Source organism: Mesitornis unicolor, unplaced genomic scaffold (genome assembly GCF_000695765.1).
Source record: "Mesitornis unicolor isolate BGI_N332 unplaced genomic scaffold, ASM69576v1 scaffold26591, whole genome shotgun sequence".
Classification (NCBI taxonomy): domain Eukaryota; kingdom Metazoa; phylum Chordata; class Aves; order Mesitornithiformes; family Mesitornithidae; genus Mesitornis; species Mesitornis unicolor.
Window position 1 is genome coordinate 88,011 of NW_010166223.1, and position 14,082 is coordinate 102,092.

The window sequence follows — 14,082 nt, forward strand, 5'->3', positions numbered from 1 at the left end:
GAGGCGAGGTAGATGGGGGAAGAGGGGACCTAGAGCACACAGTGCCCCAGGGCAGGGGAGAGGGAGGTGATGGGAGAAGGGCTTCAAATGTGTGTGTGAGGTGCTCCTACAAAGCCTGATCCCACACAGTTCCCCCACATTCCAGATCTGGCAATCTGACCACATACCAGAGTCAAGGGCAGCCCAAGGTGATGGGGAACAGCCCACAGGGGTGGTTTCCACCGTGATGGTGGAAGACGTCTCTCCAATACTATACAGAAAGCTCAGACTGGAGAGTCAGCACATGTTACTCCCCGGCTCTTGGTGGCCTCGAGGGGACCAGAAAGGCTACTCCTGAGTGCCTTTGCTGCCAGCATCTCCTTGAGGAAGAAGGACACACTACCTGGAGGAGCTGGGGGAGGTAGGGAACTCCAAGAACAACTCTTGGGCTGCACTACCCCCAGCTCAGTCATCACCCTCCTCGATCCACAGTGGGCGGGTTTGCTCCTGGAAGATGCATCCCCGAACCACTTTGGGCAGCTCCTCGGCGTGGCTCCAGGTGTGGGGCTCCACACGGGCCCAGGAGCACGGCAGAGCTTGCAGGGCCTGCTCCATGCTGCGGCACAGCTTCAGCACCTCCGAGTCCCGCTGGCCCGCCTTCCCCAGCAAGCTCCTGGAGAAAACACAGGCACCAGCATCACCCTCAGCATGAAGAGAAACAGGGCAGCAAAACCACCCAGGAAATCCCTCAAATGCACACAATTTCCCTGCCCTTTTTCCCCCTCACAGTGGCTAACCCCAACACACACGCAACGAGTGCTCCCACCCCAATCCTTGCTTCTCCCTCGGAATAGAGACGAGGGCTTGTCTCTCCTCCACTGATACCCTCTACCCACGCCAGTCCGTCTTTTCTTGCCTGAGTCCTCTAACGTTCTTCTCGGTGACCTCGACATGGATAACGATGGGGTATATTTCACTTTTAATTAGCTCTCTCACACTCTGAACTCCCAGCTCTAGCAGGCAGTGTTTATTCTGGAAGGGAAATTGAATAGATTTACTGATTTAAATGGAGAAAAAATAACCCCAGCCCCTGACAGTTACATTAAATCAAACCCCCATACTGTGAAATATCATTGCTTTTCCAATAGTAATTCCATTATATGTGGAATTTATGGATAGGGCCAAGAGGGAAGGGGAGAATTAAAGAGTGGGGTCACCCACTCCATCACTGCCAACCCAATGCAAGAGCCCACCAGACCCCTTGCTCAGCCACAGCTCATCATCACGTCCCCTTTGTCATCACTGTCACCCCAGCCCCATATTTCTCCATGTGCCCTGAGCAAAGGTGTTGCCACTTTGGCAAAGATGAGGAATGTGAGGGCATGGAGGTCACTTTTGCGAACAGCATTTCCCACTGCCTGCCCCATGAATCCCCATTTGCTATTTCTTTTACCTGAGCAAAACAGAGACTCAGAGAAAAGTCCATATCTGCTGCTCCACAACCTCACAGCACCTGGACCTAAAACACCATCCAAATTACACAACCCCCAAGTAAGTAACTCCTCTATTACCACACTGCTTTTCATCTTCCCCACTCAGCTGTCCCCTCCTCTCCTCCAATCTGAACGGGGTGCCCCATCCTGGCCCTCTCTTCCCACAGCAAACAGCTCGGCACCTTCTCCATCTCCTCCCGGATCATGTGAATTCGCCTGCTCTTCCTCCAGTCCTGGGGGGCACTTCTAGGCACAGAGTGTTCCTGACCATGGGTTGCGCTGGGATCTCCTTCTGCCAGCTTCTCTGCGAGCCAAGAGGAGATACGAAAAGGGAGACGTCAGCCCCTTCTGCCTTCTGCATGCACTTTCTACCTCAGATCCCGTACGTTTGCTGCTGCGCTGATGCTTATCATCGAGTTCACTGTTTATGGATTCTGGAGAGTGAGTCTAATTATACAACATTACACGTTGGCACGGATCTCCTGCAGCTTTCTGCGTACAGAACAAGCAAAATATCACAGCTGAAGACACCTTGCAGGGCACGAGCAGCACTTGTGTTTTGGTACTGCAGCAGCCTAAACCAGATCACAGCCATTATCCCCCACTGCCACACTGCCCCACTTCCTCTGTAACAGTATGGCAGAAAAATAATAACTTTATTTTGCCAGGCAGGTTTTCTGCAGGGTTTGTGAGCTGCAAGGGCTTGTAGATGGCTCCAGTGAGTGGCATGGCTGGGGAAGCAAGGGGAGAATGAGTCTTGGAGCAGGAAAGCAGGAGGAAGATTGGGACAAGCCGAACTGTGCTGACTGGGCATCCTCTGCTATCGCTGCCTGGTGACACAGGTACATTCCAGGTGGAGCTGGATCCCACAAAACCATCTGTCCTTAGGGGGCAGCAGGCTCCTGCAGAAGATCAGCTGCTTTATATTAACTCTGAGCTGGCTGGGGAGTTCTCCAAGGGAAAATACAGGCAGAATAAAGAAACAGCTCAGGAGTCCTGGATCACCTCCCTCCCCTGCAACAGGCAAGATTGACAGGGGAGAATGGAGTTTTTGCCCTCGGTGTAAAGTCCCCAGCCACGGTAATGGCTTCAAAGCATGTCCCCATGCAATGTGAGGATGACCCTGCAGAGGGCTCAGTAGGACAGGACATATGGCCAAGTCACTCGGATGAGGAGCCCAGCAGCCAAAATTCGCAGAGCCATCCTTCTTCAGAAAACCAGGGATTTTTTCAGTACCTCTGTCACCACCCACAAAAACATATACAGACTCATTTTTCAGTCCTACAGTTGGCAAAGGGAGAATTCTAATCAGGTGGAGAGAGAGATGGAGAAAGGAGGAGGAAGGACGAAAGAGGGAGTATTCCTCTGTGAAAATTCCCTATGGGAGAAAAGCCCTTTCCCCAGCAGCCCCTGCAGTGGCGTGTCAGCCTCATGCTGCTGGCAGAAGGGAGAGGACAACAGCACTAAGGCTGGATCCTCTTGTCCCCAGGGAGGAAGAGCTGGTACAAAGTCAATCTGCATATCTCATCTCAGCCAGGGGCTTCATCTCTGGGAAGGGCCCCCCCAAGCAGTAAGACAATACCATCACCATCCATTCAAAGGAAGAGACAAGATCCCCATGCCCCAGGAGATCAGAAGGGAGGACTGGTTTCCCTGTGGGCCAAAAGGACAGGTAAAAAAGAGGAGGGAACATCTTGCAGACATTCAGCCCGAAAAGGTGACCTGTCATTGGATGCTGTCTGGAAAGACTGAAAGACCCCCACACTTAGCTGCTGAAGAGACACCTCATGTCCTCTCCAAGAGTCCCATGAGACCATATCTCATACTTCTAGGTATAGGAGCACCTCTTCCCTGAATTGGACTGACCAAGCCCTCCACAGAAGTTATCTCCTTGAGCAACATCTTGGCTTCCCACTGTATGACTAAGAAGTGGTAGGAGGTAAAAGGAGAAAGCAACCCTGGGAAGCAAAAGACTTGCATACTTTACGTTACTCAGCCACAGGCTCCTAAAACAGCTTTAGACATGTCAACCACCCATTGCTGCCTACCTGCTGGGCACACGTGGAAGTCCAGGCGAGAGGTGGGCAAGTCCAGCAGGTTCCTGATGAGCCGCGGTGCAATGCAGTAAGGGGACAGCACCACAGGACGGGGTGTCTTGACCACCACAGGACGCACCAGGCTGTAAGGCTTCAGGCTCATCTCAGCGTCTGGAAAACAGGAATGAAAAATAGGAAGCCAAAAGTGAGAATATGGGAGGTGAGACTGCCACTAACCAACAGACCATCCCATTCTTCCTGTACCATCGCCTCATCCTGACTCATGAAGGCATCTATCAACCACCCTATGTCCCAGGAGAGATCCTACCCTCATTACAACACTGATGCACAGGCAGATACCATGGCTGTAGCCCTCTTTGCCCATTTCCTGGCACTCCCTTGAGTCACACATCTTGGAGATGACCCCAAGAACTACAGAAACAAAGGAAAGTCTCATAACGCCTGGGAAAAGTAGAATGGGATTTAAAGATGCACAGCCTTCCCAAAGTCCCATTAGCTATAAGAGGGGATACTTCCCAAAGTCCCATTAGTTATAAGAGGGGATACTGGGCAAAGAGACTGAAGCATCCCAGATGCCACTGTCCCTTCTGTGCCCACAGGGGACAACTGGGTCTCCAAGGGTGATGGGGCAGGGGTAACAGCTCACCTGAGCAGAGGTCCAGCCACAGCTGCTGAGGGGGCTGTTCTGGGCTCCTCTGCGGTTTGGATTTTACCAGGCGCAGCTGGTCCAAGGCTCGTTTCTTCAGCTGAGGAGAAAGTGAGTGCGATAAGGCTGAGGGCGTAGATCATTTCACACACACACAGAACTGGCAAAAGGGACAGAGGGCACACACAAAAAGCATGGAACAGGGTTTGCCACCCATCAAGTTCAGTCTGGAAAGTGAGGAGGCAGTAGGAAAGCAGCCACAGAGCAGTAACACTGCCTGGGCTATAAGGCCCCAGCTGTCACCTCTATAGGAGCTGGTTTATCAGCAGAGTGGGGCAGATTGTGTGCCTCATTGGGGCAGGTGGTCAGGTGGCCATAGGCGCACACACACACAGCTCTCACTGCTGGCTTCTTTGGCTTACATTATTTCTGTGGCCCCTCTGCTGCCCAGACGCCTGGCCCTTCTCCTGGATCTTCAAAAGCTGGTGAGCCCTGAAAAGACAGTGAGGTTGCACTCAAGCAAGTCTAAAGCCCCTAGGGACTGTAGCTTGCTGTGACCCTCTTCACCAAACCCCCCAGACACCTGCTGAAGCACAGCCATATCAAAGCCCTCATTCAAAATTTTACCACAGAGAAATGGGGCATGTACACCAGGTACCTCCCGCCTTCCTCCTCACCCTGGTTACCTGCTGTAGTTGGGCACTGTCCCCTTGTCCAGGTCCTGCATGGTCAAGGGATCGACACGGGAACAGTACCACTCCAGCCGCCCTTTGTGCATGGTGTCCGTGACGTGAAGGATCTCCCGACACTTGACACACAGCGCGTAAGGGTCCGACAACTCCAGGAGGGACAGGTTGGTACGCACGTAGAATGAGTCTCCAGAAAACTTCTTCCCTTCTTCTAGGGCTTGCTGCAGAGGCTGGTATCCTGAAGCAGGAGATAGAGATCACCAGTGGGGACACAGGAGACAACCATCACTGACAAGATAGGCAAGTCCCTAGCACAGCTCTGATGCTACAGATTGGGGTGGGGGGTGCAGAAGAGGCAAACAGACAGAAGGTCTGTACCTCCATCCTGTAACTCAGAGGATGCACATGTCACACCAGACAGGGAAAGCTACTGGGGCTTTGGCCAACCCCTGTGTCACAGATGGTGGCCTAGGACCAAACAGGAGAGGAGAGAGAATAACTGAGATTTCCCTCCAGGGCTGGGTGGAGGGTCAGAGAGCTCAGGCTCAAAGGAGACCCAGCTGCCAGGGCCTTACCTTCCAGGTCCAGCTGAAAGACAAGACTGGAAGGCTCATCCCAGTGCAGCAGGCTCAGGTAGGCGACCTCCCGTGTGCAGTTCTCCAGGGAAAGCACCTCTTCCTTCAGCGACGGCACCCTCAGCTAGCAAGGACCCAATGCCATTAGACCTAGGGGCTGGAAAAGCAGGCTCTCCCCCAGCTCCCCTGGCCATCAGGGTTACACAGGACATGTTACAGAGCAAGTCAGGCCCAGAGAGAGCTTTTCCTGAGGGAAAGACATCCTCAGTCTGCCTCTGGTCCCCTCCTCTCCCTCCCAAATATGTACTGCCAGCCACCACCCAGTCCGGATGCCGGGCTGCTGTAAAAGCACAGGTGTGCACAAATGTGTGTGGGAGTTGGGGCAGGAGAGGTGGCTATTTTCAGATACAGGTGGGATATTAATTCAAGTAGCGTAGCTGTATTTCAAGTGGTGTCATTCTTGCCAAAACAAATGCCCTTCCCTCCCTCCAGGAGCTTTCTTCAGAGCAATTATTCTCTATAGCTCAGAAGGGTCACAAAGGCCTGAGAAATCTCACTCCAGAATTGATCGCTTCGCAGCCATGCAGGATGCAAACTGCTCTGAAATACTAGAAGGTGACAGACAACTCCAGGGACACATAGCCACATTGCTATCTTAATCTGTGTGACTTCCTTCTGTTTCTCCCCTCCCACAGGCAAAGCAAGTGTTTCAAAAGGTCTCAGCATTTTTCCATGCATAGGTAGGCTCAAGTGTCATGAGACCTGGATGGATGTTTGTGCTGCATAAATCTAGGGAGGACAAATGGAGATTGACTTCAAGCTGAATAGAGGCCAGCTTGCACTGGGGCTCACTCCACATTCCTTGCATCATCCCTTGCAAAGCCAGAAAGCGAGCCCACTCCCAGACTCACCTCAATGAGCCGGCACCCTTCCCTGAGTCCTGTGTCCTCAACCTGCGAGCCTGGCTTGACCCACTGGACATATATCCCTGTCCTGTTCCCTCCAAGGATGGAGATGTCCGCTCCGAGCCTCTTCTCCTGGGGTGAGGGGTTGCTGGGGTGACCCATGCTAGTGAGCTGTACCACCAGTGACCTGGCAAGGAGAAAGAGCAACTAAAGTTTGCTGCCTTTTCCAAAAAAAAAAAAGTCCCCCTTGCCTTGTGGTCCCCCATGCCTTGTGGTACAGAGCTCATGATTCACAGTCATCACCGTGGCACACACAGAGAGCTTCTGAACACCCACAGCCCCTTCCATCCCACCAGCCCCAGCACTGAAGCCAAGCCTAGAGAGATGCATGTCCAGCCCAGGGCAACATCCCCACCCCTGCCATAACAAATGGGACAGCACAAAAAATTTGAGTCCTGCTAGGAAGCAAGGACTATAGGATCTTCATTTCTCTCCTCTCCTACTAGCAAAAAAAAGCCTGCAAGTGGGGGAGACAGAAAGAAAGAGTCTCTCAAGAGTGGCCCCCCAGCACCACAAAATGTCCCCCCAAGCAGATGGCCCAGAGTGCCTATCTCAGAGAGCAGCAGTCACCTTCTGGTGACCTTCTTGCGGCTGGGGAGCGTGGACAAGCAGATCTCTGACTTCACCCTGGCGTAGGTGCTGCTGGAAGAAGAGGAGAAGGCCCCAAGCGAGGCGCTAGCAAAACCACTGCCTGGGAAAGAGAGCAAGAGGGAGAGAGAGGGCACATCACCTCTCACGTTTTTGGGGTGGCAAGGGTCTGCCACTCTCTCCTGGGCATTCTCTAGCATCTGACTGGGAAACTGAGACTGCAGGATAGGTTTGAATGGTCAACCTCCTGGAAAGGGTTTCCTATGTCTCCTGAGAACAAGTCTTCCCACTCTCTCCATCAGCGTTTTGGTCAGAAGGCAGCAGCAGTCAGCACCACCTGGATGTGCTTGGAGGAGATCAGCCACCAGCACCCATCACAGGACCTGCCAGTACCAGGAGCTCCACTCCAGATTTACAACCCATGACCCAGAACCAATAACTCCCCAGGGCAAAGGCATTTCTCTCTTGTGTTACCTACTCCCCCAACTCCACATCAAGTTTTCCATCAATGCAGCTCTGCATGAATTAAATGGGAGCTGATGTGAATAGCTGCCTGCTCTGAAGGGGAAAAGTAAGTTTTTCCAGCTGCTGTGAGATTTTCCAGCACGGGGGAGCATGTGAGTCCATAGCACCCTGCTATGGGTGCAGACCCCTCACAGTGAGCTGCACAAACCAAAGGTATGAGGGAGTGTCAGTTGCCCAACCCTTCTCGCCACAGTCACCACTTTTTAGCTAAGCCCTTTTGGAGAAAGCCCACACCCTGGTACCTGTTGTATCTTCAATACTGCTAAAGGAGCCACAGGACAAGCTACAAAGGAGTCACAAAGAGAAGCAGTGAGGCAGCAGCTTTTCCAAAGCCTGTTTGCATCCCGTTCTCAAACCCAACCCCACAACCTTCCCTCACCCTCTAGAAGCAACCCCCCAGCCAGCATGCAGCTCCCAAACAGCCATCCCACTCCAGGCTCCCCCTCCCCTGCCAGCCCTCTCTCCCTGGCCCCCACAAGCCCCACAGAGGAGACACAGACTCAAGCAGCCCCCGACAATCACCTTTTGTAGGGTATGCACCTCTCTTCCCGCTGCCGTCGGAGGATGGAGCCGATGCAAGGAGGGAAGGGGAAGGTGGAAAGGCGGTTGATGTCCTTCTCGCAGTCACGAGTCACCTCCTTGGGCAGAATTAGAGAGAGATGCCTGCTAACATCAACACCCAGCATCACATCTCCCCTCCCTTTGGGCTGGGTTGCAAACAGCTCCTAGGGTACCACATGCCTCTTCAGGGATCATCCACATCCCTCCAGACACCCAGGGGCACCTTGTTTTCCCAAGGAGAGAGCACAGGTGGAGATGCATGATACTGCTTCCCCACCTTTTTGGAATGTACAAAGGGAATATCCAACCTCTTCATTATATCTCACTTTTAGCCATCACACTCCTAGAGGTGTGAGTAACCTGTGGGACTGCCCATTTTAGGATGCTCTAGGATGACAGCTCAAAGAGCCAAAGGAAAGAACCTGACTCCCTGAAAAACAATATGATGCTGCTACAGGATTCAAAACAGCTAGGATCCCTCTCCCAGCATATGTAGATTAACAGTTTTGGGGAAAGGATAACATCTTACATGAGGCTGTTGATTTCTAGGGTGTCATATGGGAAGAAGAGAGTTTCACTTCCCCCTCTTTCCCACCCAGCATGCTTTCGTGCAGCCTTGGCCGGTTTGTCAAAGACTGAGAGAACAAAGCTGCACACCAGGGATCTGCTCCTACCTTACCCACCACCCCATGCCCAGTCTTCCACCAAGCCACAACCCCACCATGAACCCTCTTCAAAGCCTCTGTGCCTTTCCCAAGCAGCATGGGTCCCTGCTGCCCTCAGCCTTTCATGGCCAAGCGCTCACCGTGCTCTGAATGGCTGAATCCCCTGGGAACGGGATAGCAGAAACCCCCAGTGCATCCACAAGTCCAGGTGTAAAGCTGGAAGGGTTGTCTACCAGGCTCCAGGTGCTGCTGAGGTTGGAGCAGAGGGAGTAGGAAGAGCTGCACATCTGGAAGAAAAGGGACCCATCATCCCATTGCATCCCCCAGAAGGCAGCCCTGACCCCTCTTGTCTTCTCTGCTTCCCCTCCTTTCCAGCCACCCTCACCTTGCCCATGTTGCGGCTGCCTTGGCACCGCTGCAGCTGTGCCTCCAGAGCGCTGTTCTGCCCTTCTGCCCGGCTCAGCTTGCTCAGGAGCTCATCCCGCTCCTCCTCCAAGGCCCGCACACGTTTGCGGTACTGGTCCTTCTCGATCAGGCTCTGGGAGTATTGCAGCTGCACCCCATCACGGCTCTGGATTGCCTGCAAGGAGACAGATTGAGAGTGAGAAAAGGCAGAGGGCTGCACTGCTAATCCCCACCTTCCACCCTGGCATGGATGGAGAAGATCCACAGGGAAAGGAGGGGATATCCAGAGCAGAGACAAAAGCCCCGGTCCTGCTGGGAGATGGAAAAACTTTTTTACTGTTAGGGCGACAGAGCACTGGAACAGGCCACCCAGAGAGGTTGTGGAGTCTCCTTCTCTGGAGACATTCAAAACCCGCCTGGACATGTTCCTGTGTGACCTAGTCTAGGTGATCCTGCTCTGGCAGGGGGATTGGACTGGATGATCTTTCGAGGTCCCTTCTAACTCCTAATATTCTGTGATTCTGTGATGGGAGAGCCAGGGATGAGAGCACTTCACCTGGTCCCGCTCTTTCTCGATCTCCTCCAGCTGCAGCAGCACCGTGTTCATCCGATGCTTGTAGAGGTCGCAGTCCTTCTGCAGTGCCCGGTATTTCAGCTGCAGATCTTGCACCTCCTGCAGGTACTGGCAACAGTGAGCAATGACCATTAGCCCCTCTCAGAAGTGACTACTGTGTCTTCCCAGCACCCTCTCTCCCCTCTCTTTCAGGACCTGCTCTGCGTGCAGGGATGGGGGCAGTGATGGATGCTCTACCTTATCCCTTAGCCCTTCGGCCCACTGCAGCTCATTCTGCAGGGAGTTGAGTTTCTGGCAGAGATCCTGTCGGTCATCTTGGGCTTCTTTCCAGTCGTGCTCCAGGATGTCCAGCAGGATCTGCTCAGAGCCTGGCACTGGGCCCTCGCCAGGCGTCTAGGAGGTGAAAGAATACCGTCACTGCACCACAAGCACCAAGGGAGCACCAGATGAGGGGAGGGACAGGCAAATTGGCACAACTGCCATAATCACATTGATTTACTGTATGCTCCAAGGCAGAAAGTCACACTTGTGAGCACATCCAAGAGTCACAGAGCTGGAAACAAGGACCCAGACCCATCACTACCCCAACCCAGAAGCAACAGCAGCCACCACAGCCAAGCAATATGCTCAGAAAGGGATAGGCCAGGGGACAGTGATTTCCCCCATCTTCCCAGTGCCCATGTCACCAGCACTGGGGGTGCTCCAAGAAAGGAGGTGGCCCAGAGCCTGGCCTGCCCCACCAGGTACCTGCAGCATGCCCTGCAGCTCCTGCAGCGATGCCGTGAGCCGCTGGTTCTCAGCCCACAGCTCAGACACGGCATCGGGGTGGCTCCGCTCCTCCGCCTCTCGCTGGGGTGGCGCAGACGCCTGTTTCCGCAGGAGGCTGCACTCCTCCTCTAGACTGGTCGCTTTGCATTTCAGCTGGTCCACCTGTGACCAAGGGGAGAAACAGTCTGACACACACAGCCCTGCACCTCTGCCTTAACAGGACAGTGAAGCAGAGAGGATGCTGGGCAGGAAAAAAGTCTGGGGGCAAGAAAAGCAAGGGCTTGGCAACCATGCCAAGGACTATCCTACCATTGGGCCAAGTTTAGCACAGCTGCGCACAAAAGCCTTTCCCTGCAAGGCAGAGGAGGAAGATGCACTTCCATAAGTGTGTTCAGTCTCAGGATCCTCTCTTGGTGCAACAACTTTCTTGCTACCTTGAGGCATCCTCAGTGCAACTGGCCTCGACCATGGGTGGACCAGGGATTTCTGGTGCACTGCCAGGACCGGCAGCTGCGAGTTTCTCAAAGGTTTCCTGGCTCCTAGAAGAGCTGAGAAACAAATTCGCAGCAGAAAAATCCACTGAAGGCTGTTCAGGTCATTTCTGGCCTGGGAAGTGTTTGAGGCTCAAGCTGCTGGAGGCTGCAGGGTACCACAGATGCATCATCACACCCTGGCCTGCTCTCACACTCCTCCACCAACACATCATGAAGACAGGAGAAGGAAGTTACTTTTAGGAGTACAGAAGGTCCTCACAGACCTGTAACTGATGAGGTTGATCAGAGAATCAGTTTCACAGTCAGGTAGGCTTTGAGAGCCAGCAAGGCAGGGGAAACCCATCAAAGCCACTGAGCACTAAGCAGCACTGCCAAAATTGCCAAGGATGGAGTTGGGAACTAGATTACTTCTTCAAATCTGCCCAAAAGATGTAGGATTATTTTCGGGGACCAGTCAGTTCTGTACCCTGAAGCCAAGAGGGGAAGGCAGGCTGGGACCTGGTGGCCCAAGCTGCTTCCAAGGGGATTTCTCCACCTCACAGTCACCCACAAGTGATTTGCCCTGCTCAGAGCCTCAGGGGAGCTGGCATTGGCAGGAATACTTGATAAAAGGTAGGGGAGTATCCTGGGGCTGTCAGAGCAGGACGAGGAATGAAAGGTAACCGCGGGGCTGCGTGAGAGGTCCAGGCCCAGACTGGTGGGGGAATGCCAGGAGGCAGCCAAGCACCAAGGAAACTGGGTTATTAATAGGTTCAAGGCAGGGCCGTCCTTGCCCAGGCAGGAAATGGGCGCATGTTTGCTGGAGGTGAGAGCTTGGCAGCTGGAGTGCAGTGTCATTAATTCCTTCAGGAATGCAGCATGAGTCTCCCAAACGTCACGAGAGATATGAGGAGGTGGTGGGGAGAGGGGTGGGGGCCAAAACAGTCCTGTGAGCAGCAAGGCGGGCTGGGCAGCTCCAGTGCCCTGTGTGCGGATGGCAGCACAGCCACGATCCTCACTAGAAAGAGGAAAATGCAAGTCCTTTCCCAGGAAAGAAGTAAATACAAACATGCAGCTTGACAGCATCAGCTGCCTTCTGTGTGCCTCTGCTGCCCGGACACAGTGCCGGCACTCATCAGCAGAGCAGGCACAGGCTAGCAAACACAGGCAGGAGCAGATGGGGCATCTCATGGTACCAATGGCTAGGCTGAGAGCGGAGAGATGCCAGGGAAGGCATCGCCCTGGCAGCTCCTCTGAGGAGTTTGCTCTGGCTCCTCTGGGTGATGTATCTCCAGCTGCAGCAGGAGCTGGTGATGTATCTCCAGCTGCCCCAGGGCTGCAGTGAGTCTCCCATGCCATGCCCATGACTTGGCCGCTCTGCCCTGTGCAAGGCATGCTTTCCATCAAGACTAGGGGCATACACCCCAACACATGTCCCACCTGCCATCAGCTCCTTCACGATCATGGGCCACCATGCACAGACATCCACACACATCCCTCTGAGACATCAGAACCCCACCACCTCCCATCACCAACCACTGCACTCCCCAGGGCCATACCACCAGCTGCAGGTCCCGGCTCCGCAGCACGGCCATGTTCTTCTCCTCGCAGAGCTGTGCGTAGCGCATGGCCATCATGTAGTTCTCATCCTTCAGCCTCAGCAGCTCCATGCTGTTGGAGTCCCACTCCTCTCTCAGCCGCTGGAAACGCTCCTGCACTTTCAGGAGCTCCTGCAGCTGCTGCTCCAGCCGGGCCTGCTCTTGCTCCAATGCCTGGTTTTTCATCTGGAGCTGGTGCTCCTTCAGGAGGTGCTCTTTCCGCTGAGCCCTTACCTTCTTCACCTCCATCATCAGGAACTGAGTTAGTCCCTCAGGGCCTTCTTCATCTGGGGGGAGACAAAGGAGAATCAGGTCCTGGCTGCTGAGACAGGGGTAACCCCAAAAAAACAGCCTGCAGATTGGCCCAATTCTCTGTTTTCCACCAAGGGGTGCCAAGTTCTGGGGGACTTCAACCCTTCTTGCCCCAGGTTTACAGCAACCATGGTCCATCACACACACACATTTGGTCCCCTCCCTGACAGATCCAGAGCACAGAGCTGTCAGGGTTCCTTGCACACCAGTAGCAGGGTTTTATGCATGCACATGCAGAGATTTCTGGCCCTTCCCATACAAGCAGCAGCTGAACAGGGAGTTGGGGTGGATCACCTGCCCCTACCCAGGATCATAGAGCAGCGCTGGGCTGGCTCTCTCCCCGTTAGCCGTGTGTAGTGCTCCGGGTAGTAAAACTCCAAAGACTCCAGGAAGGCTTCATAGCCTCGCTTCCCACGGCGCCGGAGGATGTCCATCAGGTAACCTGGAAGAAGGCATAAAGAGCTAGGATGAATTCCCTGCAAACCAGAGAGAAAACAGCATAGACCAGCTTGGTGGTACAAAATGGCATCTCCATCAGTTCTACTTCCATCCAAAAGGACAGGGTGGCACTGCAAGGGGAGGGACCAGGAGACTACAACACCACATGCTGGGTAGCATCTGCTGCGTGTGAAAACCAGGTAATCCCTTACTAACCAGGCCAATCTCAGTGCAAGTCTGTGCTTTCTCCCACCTGTCTGGTTGCTTTTGCAAGGGAATCGGCATGAATTCAGCACCTCCTCCTCATCCTGCTCGTCTATCACGCGGCACTGGCGCAGGTATGGGGTGAGTTTCGCGGGGTTCAGGGAGCGGGTCAGCTGGTGCCGTGCACTCTCAATCTTCTCCCAGATAGTGTCTTCTTCCACCTCCTGCTCCGAGAGGCTGCAGGCTTGGAGAGGGGCATTCTCCAGGGCTGGGAGGATGAAAGGAAAGAGAGAAGCACAGAGTAAGAGGCATGAGTAGCTATGGGAGACCACAAGTCAAGGTATGATCCTGCAAATGGTTTGGTGGTCTTGCAAATGGGACTCAGATACATCAGAAGCTATTTTACATACAGATCAGCCCAGTTGGATCTTGAATGGCCACCTAGGGCCTCAGAGATGCAGGAGGCAGAAGGCAAGTGGTGGTATCAGAGTTAGGAGTATATACAGTAGGAAGCCTAGAAAAGATGTCACCTTCATCCCTGAAGCAGTCTTAAATCCCCTCAGTCAT

The 14,082-nt window shown here is 53.8% G+C and overlaps 1 protein-coding gene across 1 annotated transcript; it reads right to left on the reverse strand.

Annotated features, from left to right (window-relative positions):
- Nucleotides 1–444: 444 nt before the first annotated feature.
- Nucleotides 445–13,783, reverse strand: CARD10 (caspase recruitment domain family, member 10; the record flags this gene model as incomplete). Its single annotated transcript, XM_010194898.1, has 20 exons — nucleotides 445–652; nucleotides 896–1,011; nucleotides 1,655–1,776; nucleotides 3,521–3,679; nucleotides 4,176–4,275; nucleotides 4,598–4,667; nucleotides 4,862–5,102; nucleotides 5,440–5,563; nucleotides 6,351–6,531; nucleotides 6,975–7,095; nucleotides 7,760–7,800; nucleotides 8,040–8,155; nucleotides 8,884–9,030; nucleotides 9,129–9,323; nucleotides 9,705–9,830; nucleotides 9,960–10,115; nucleotides 10,470–10,652; nucleotides 12,523–12,848; nucleotides 13,178–13,315; nucleotides 13,565–13,783. Coding segments are annotated over 20 exons (3,089 nt in total), but the record flags the coding sequence as incomplete, so codon positions are not given.
- Between the last annotated feature and the right edge of the window lie 299 nt (nucleotides 13,784–14,082).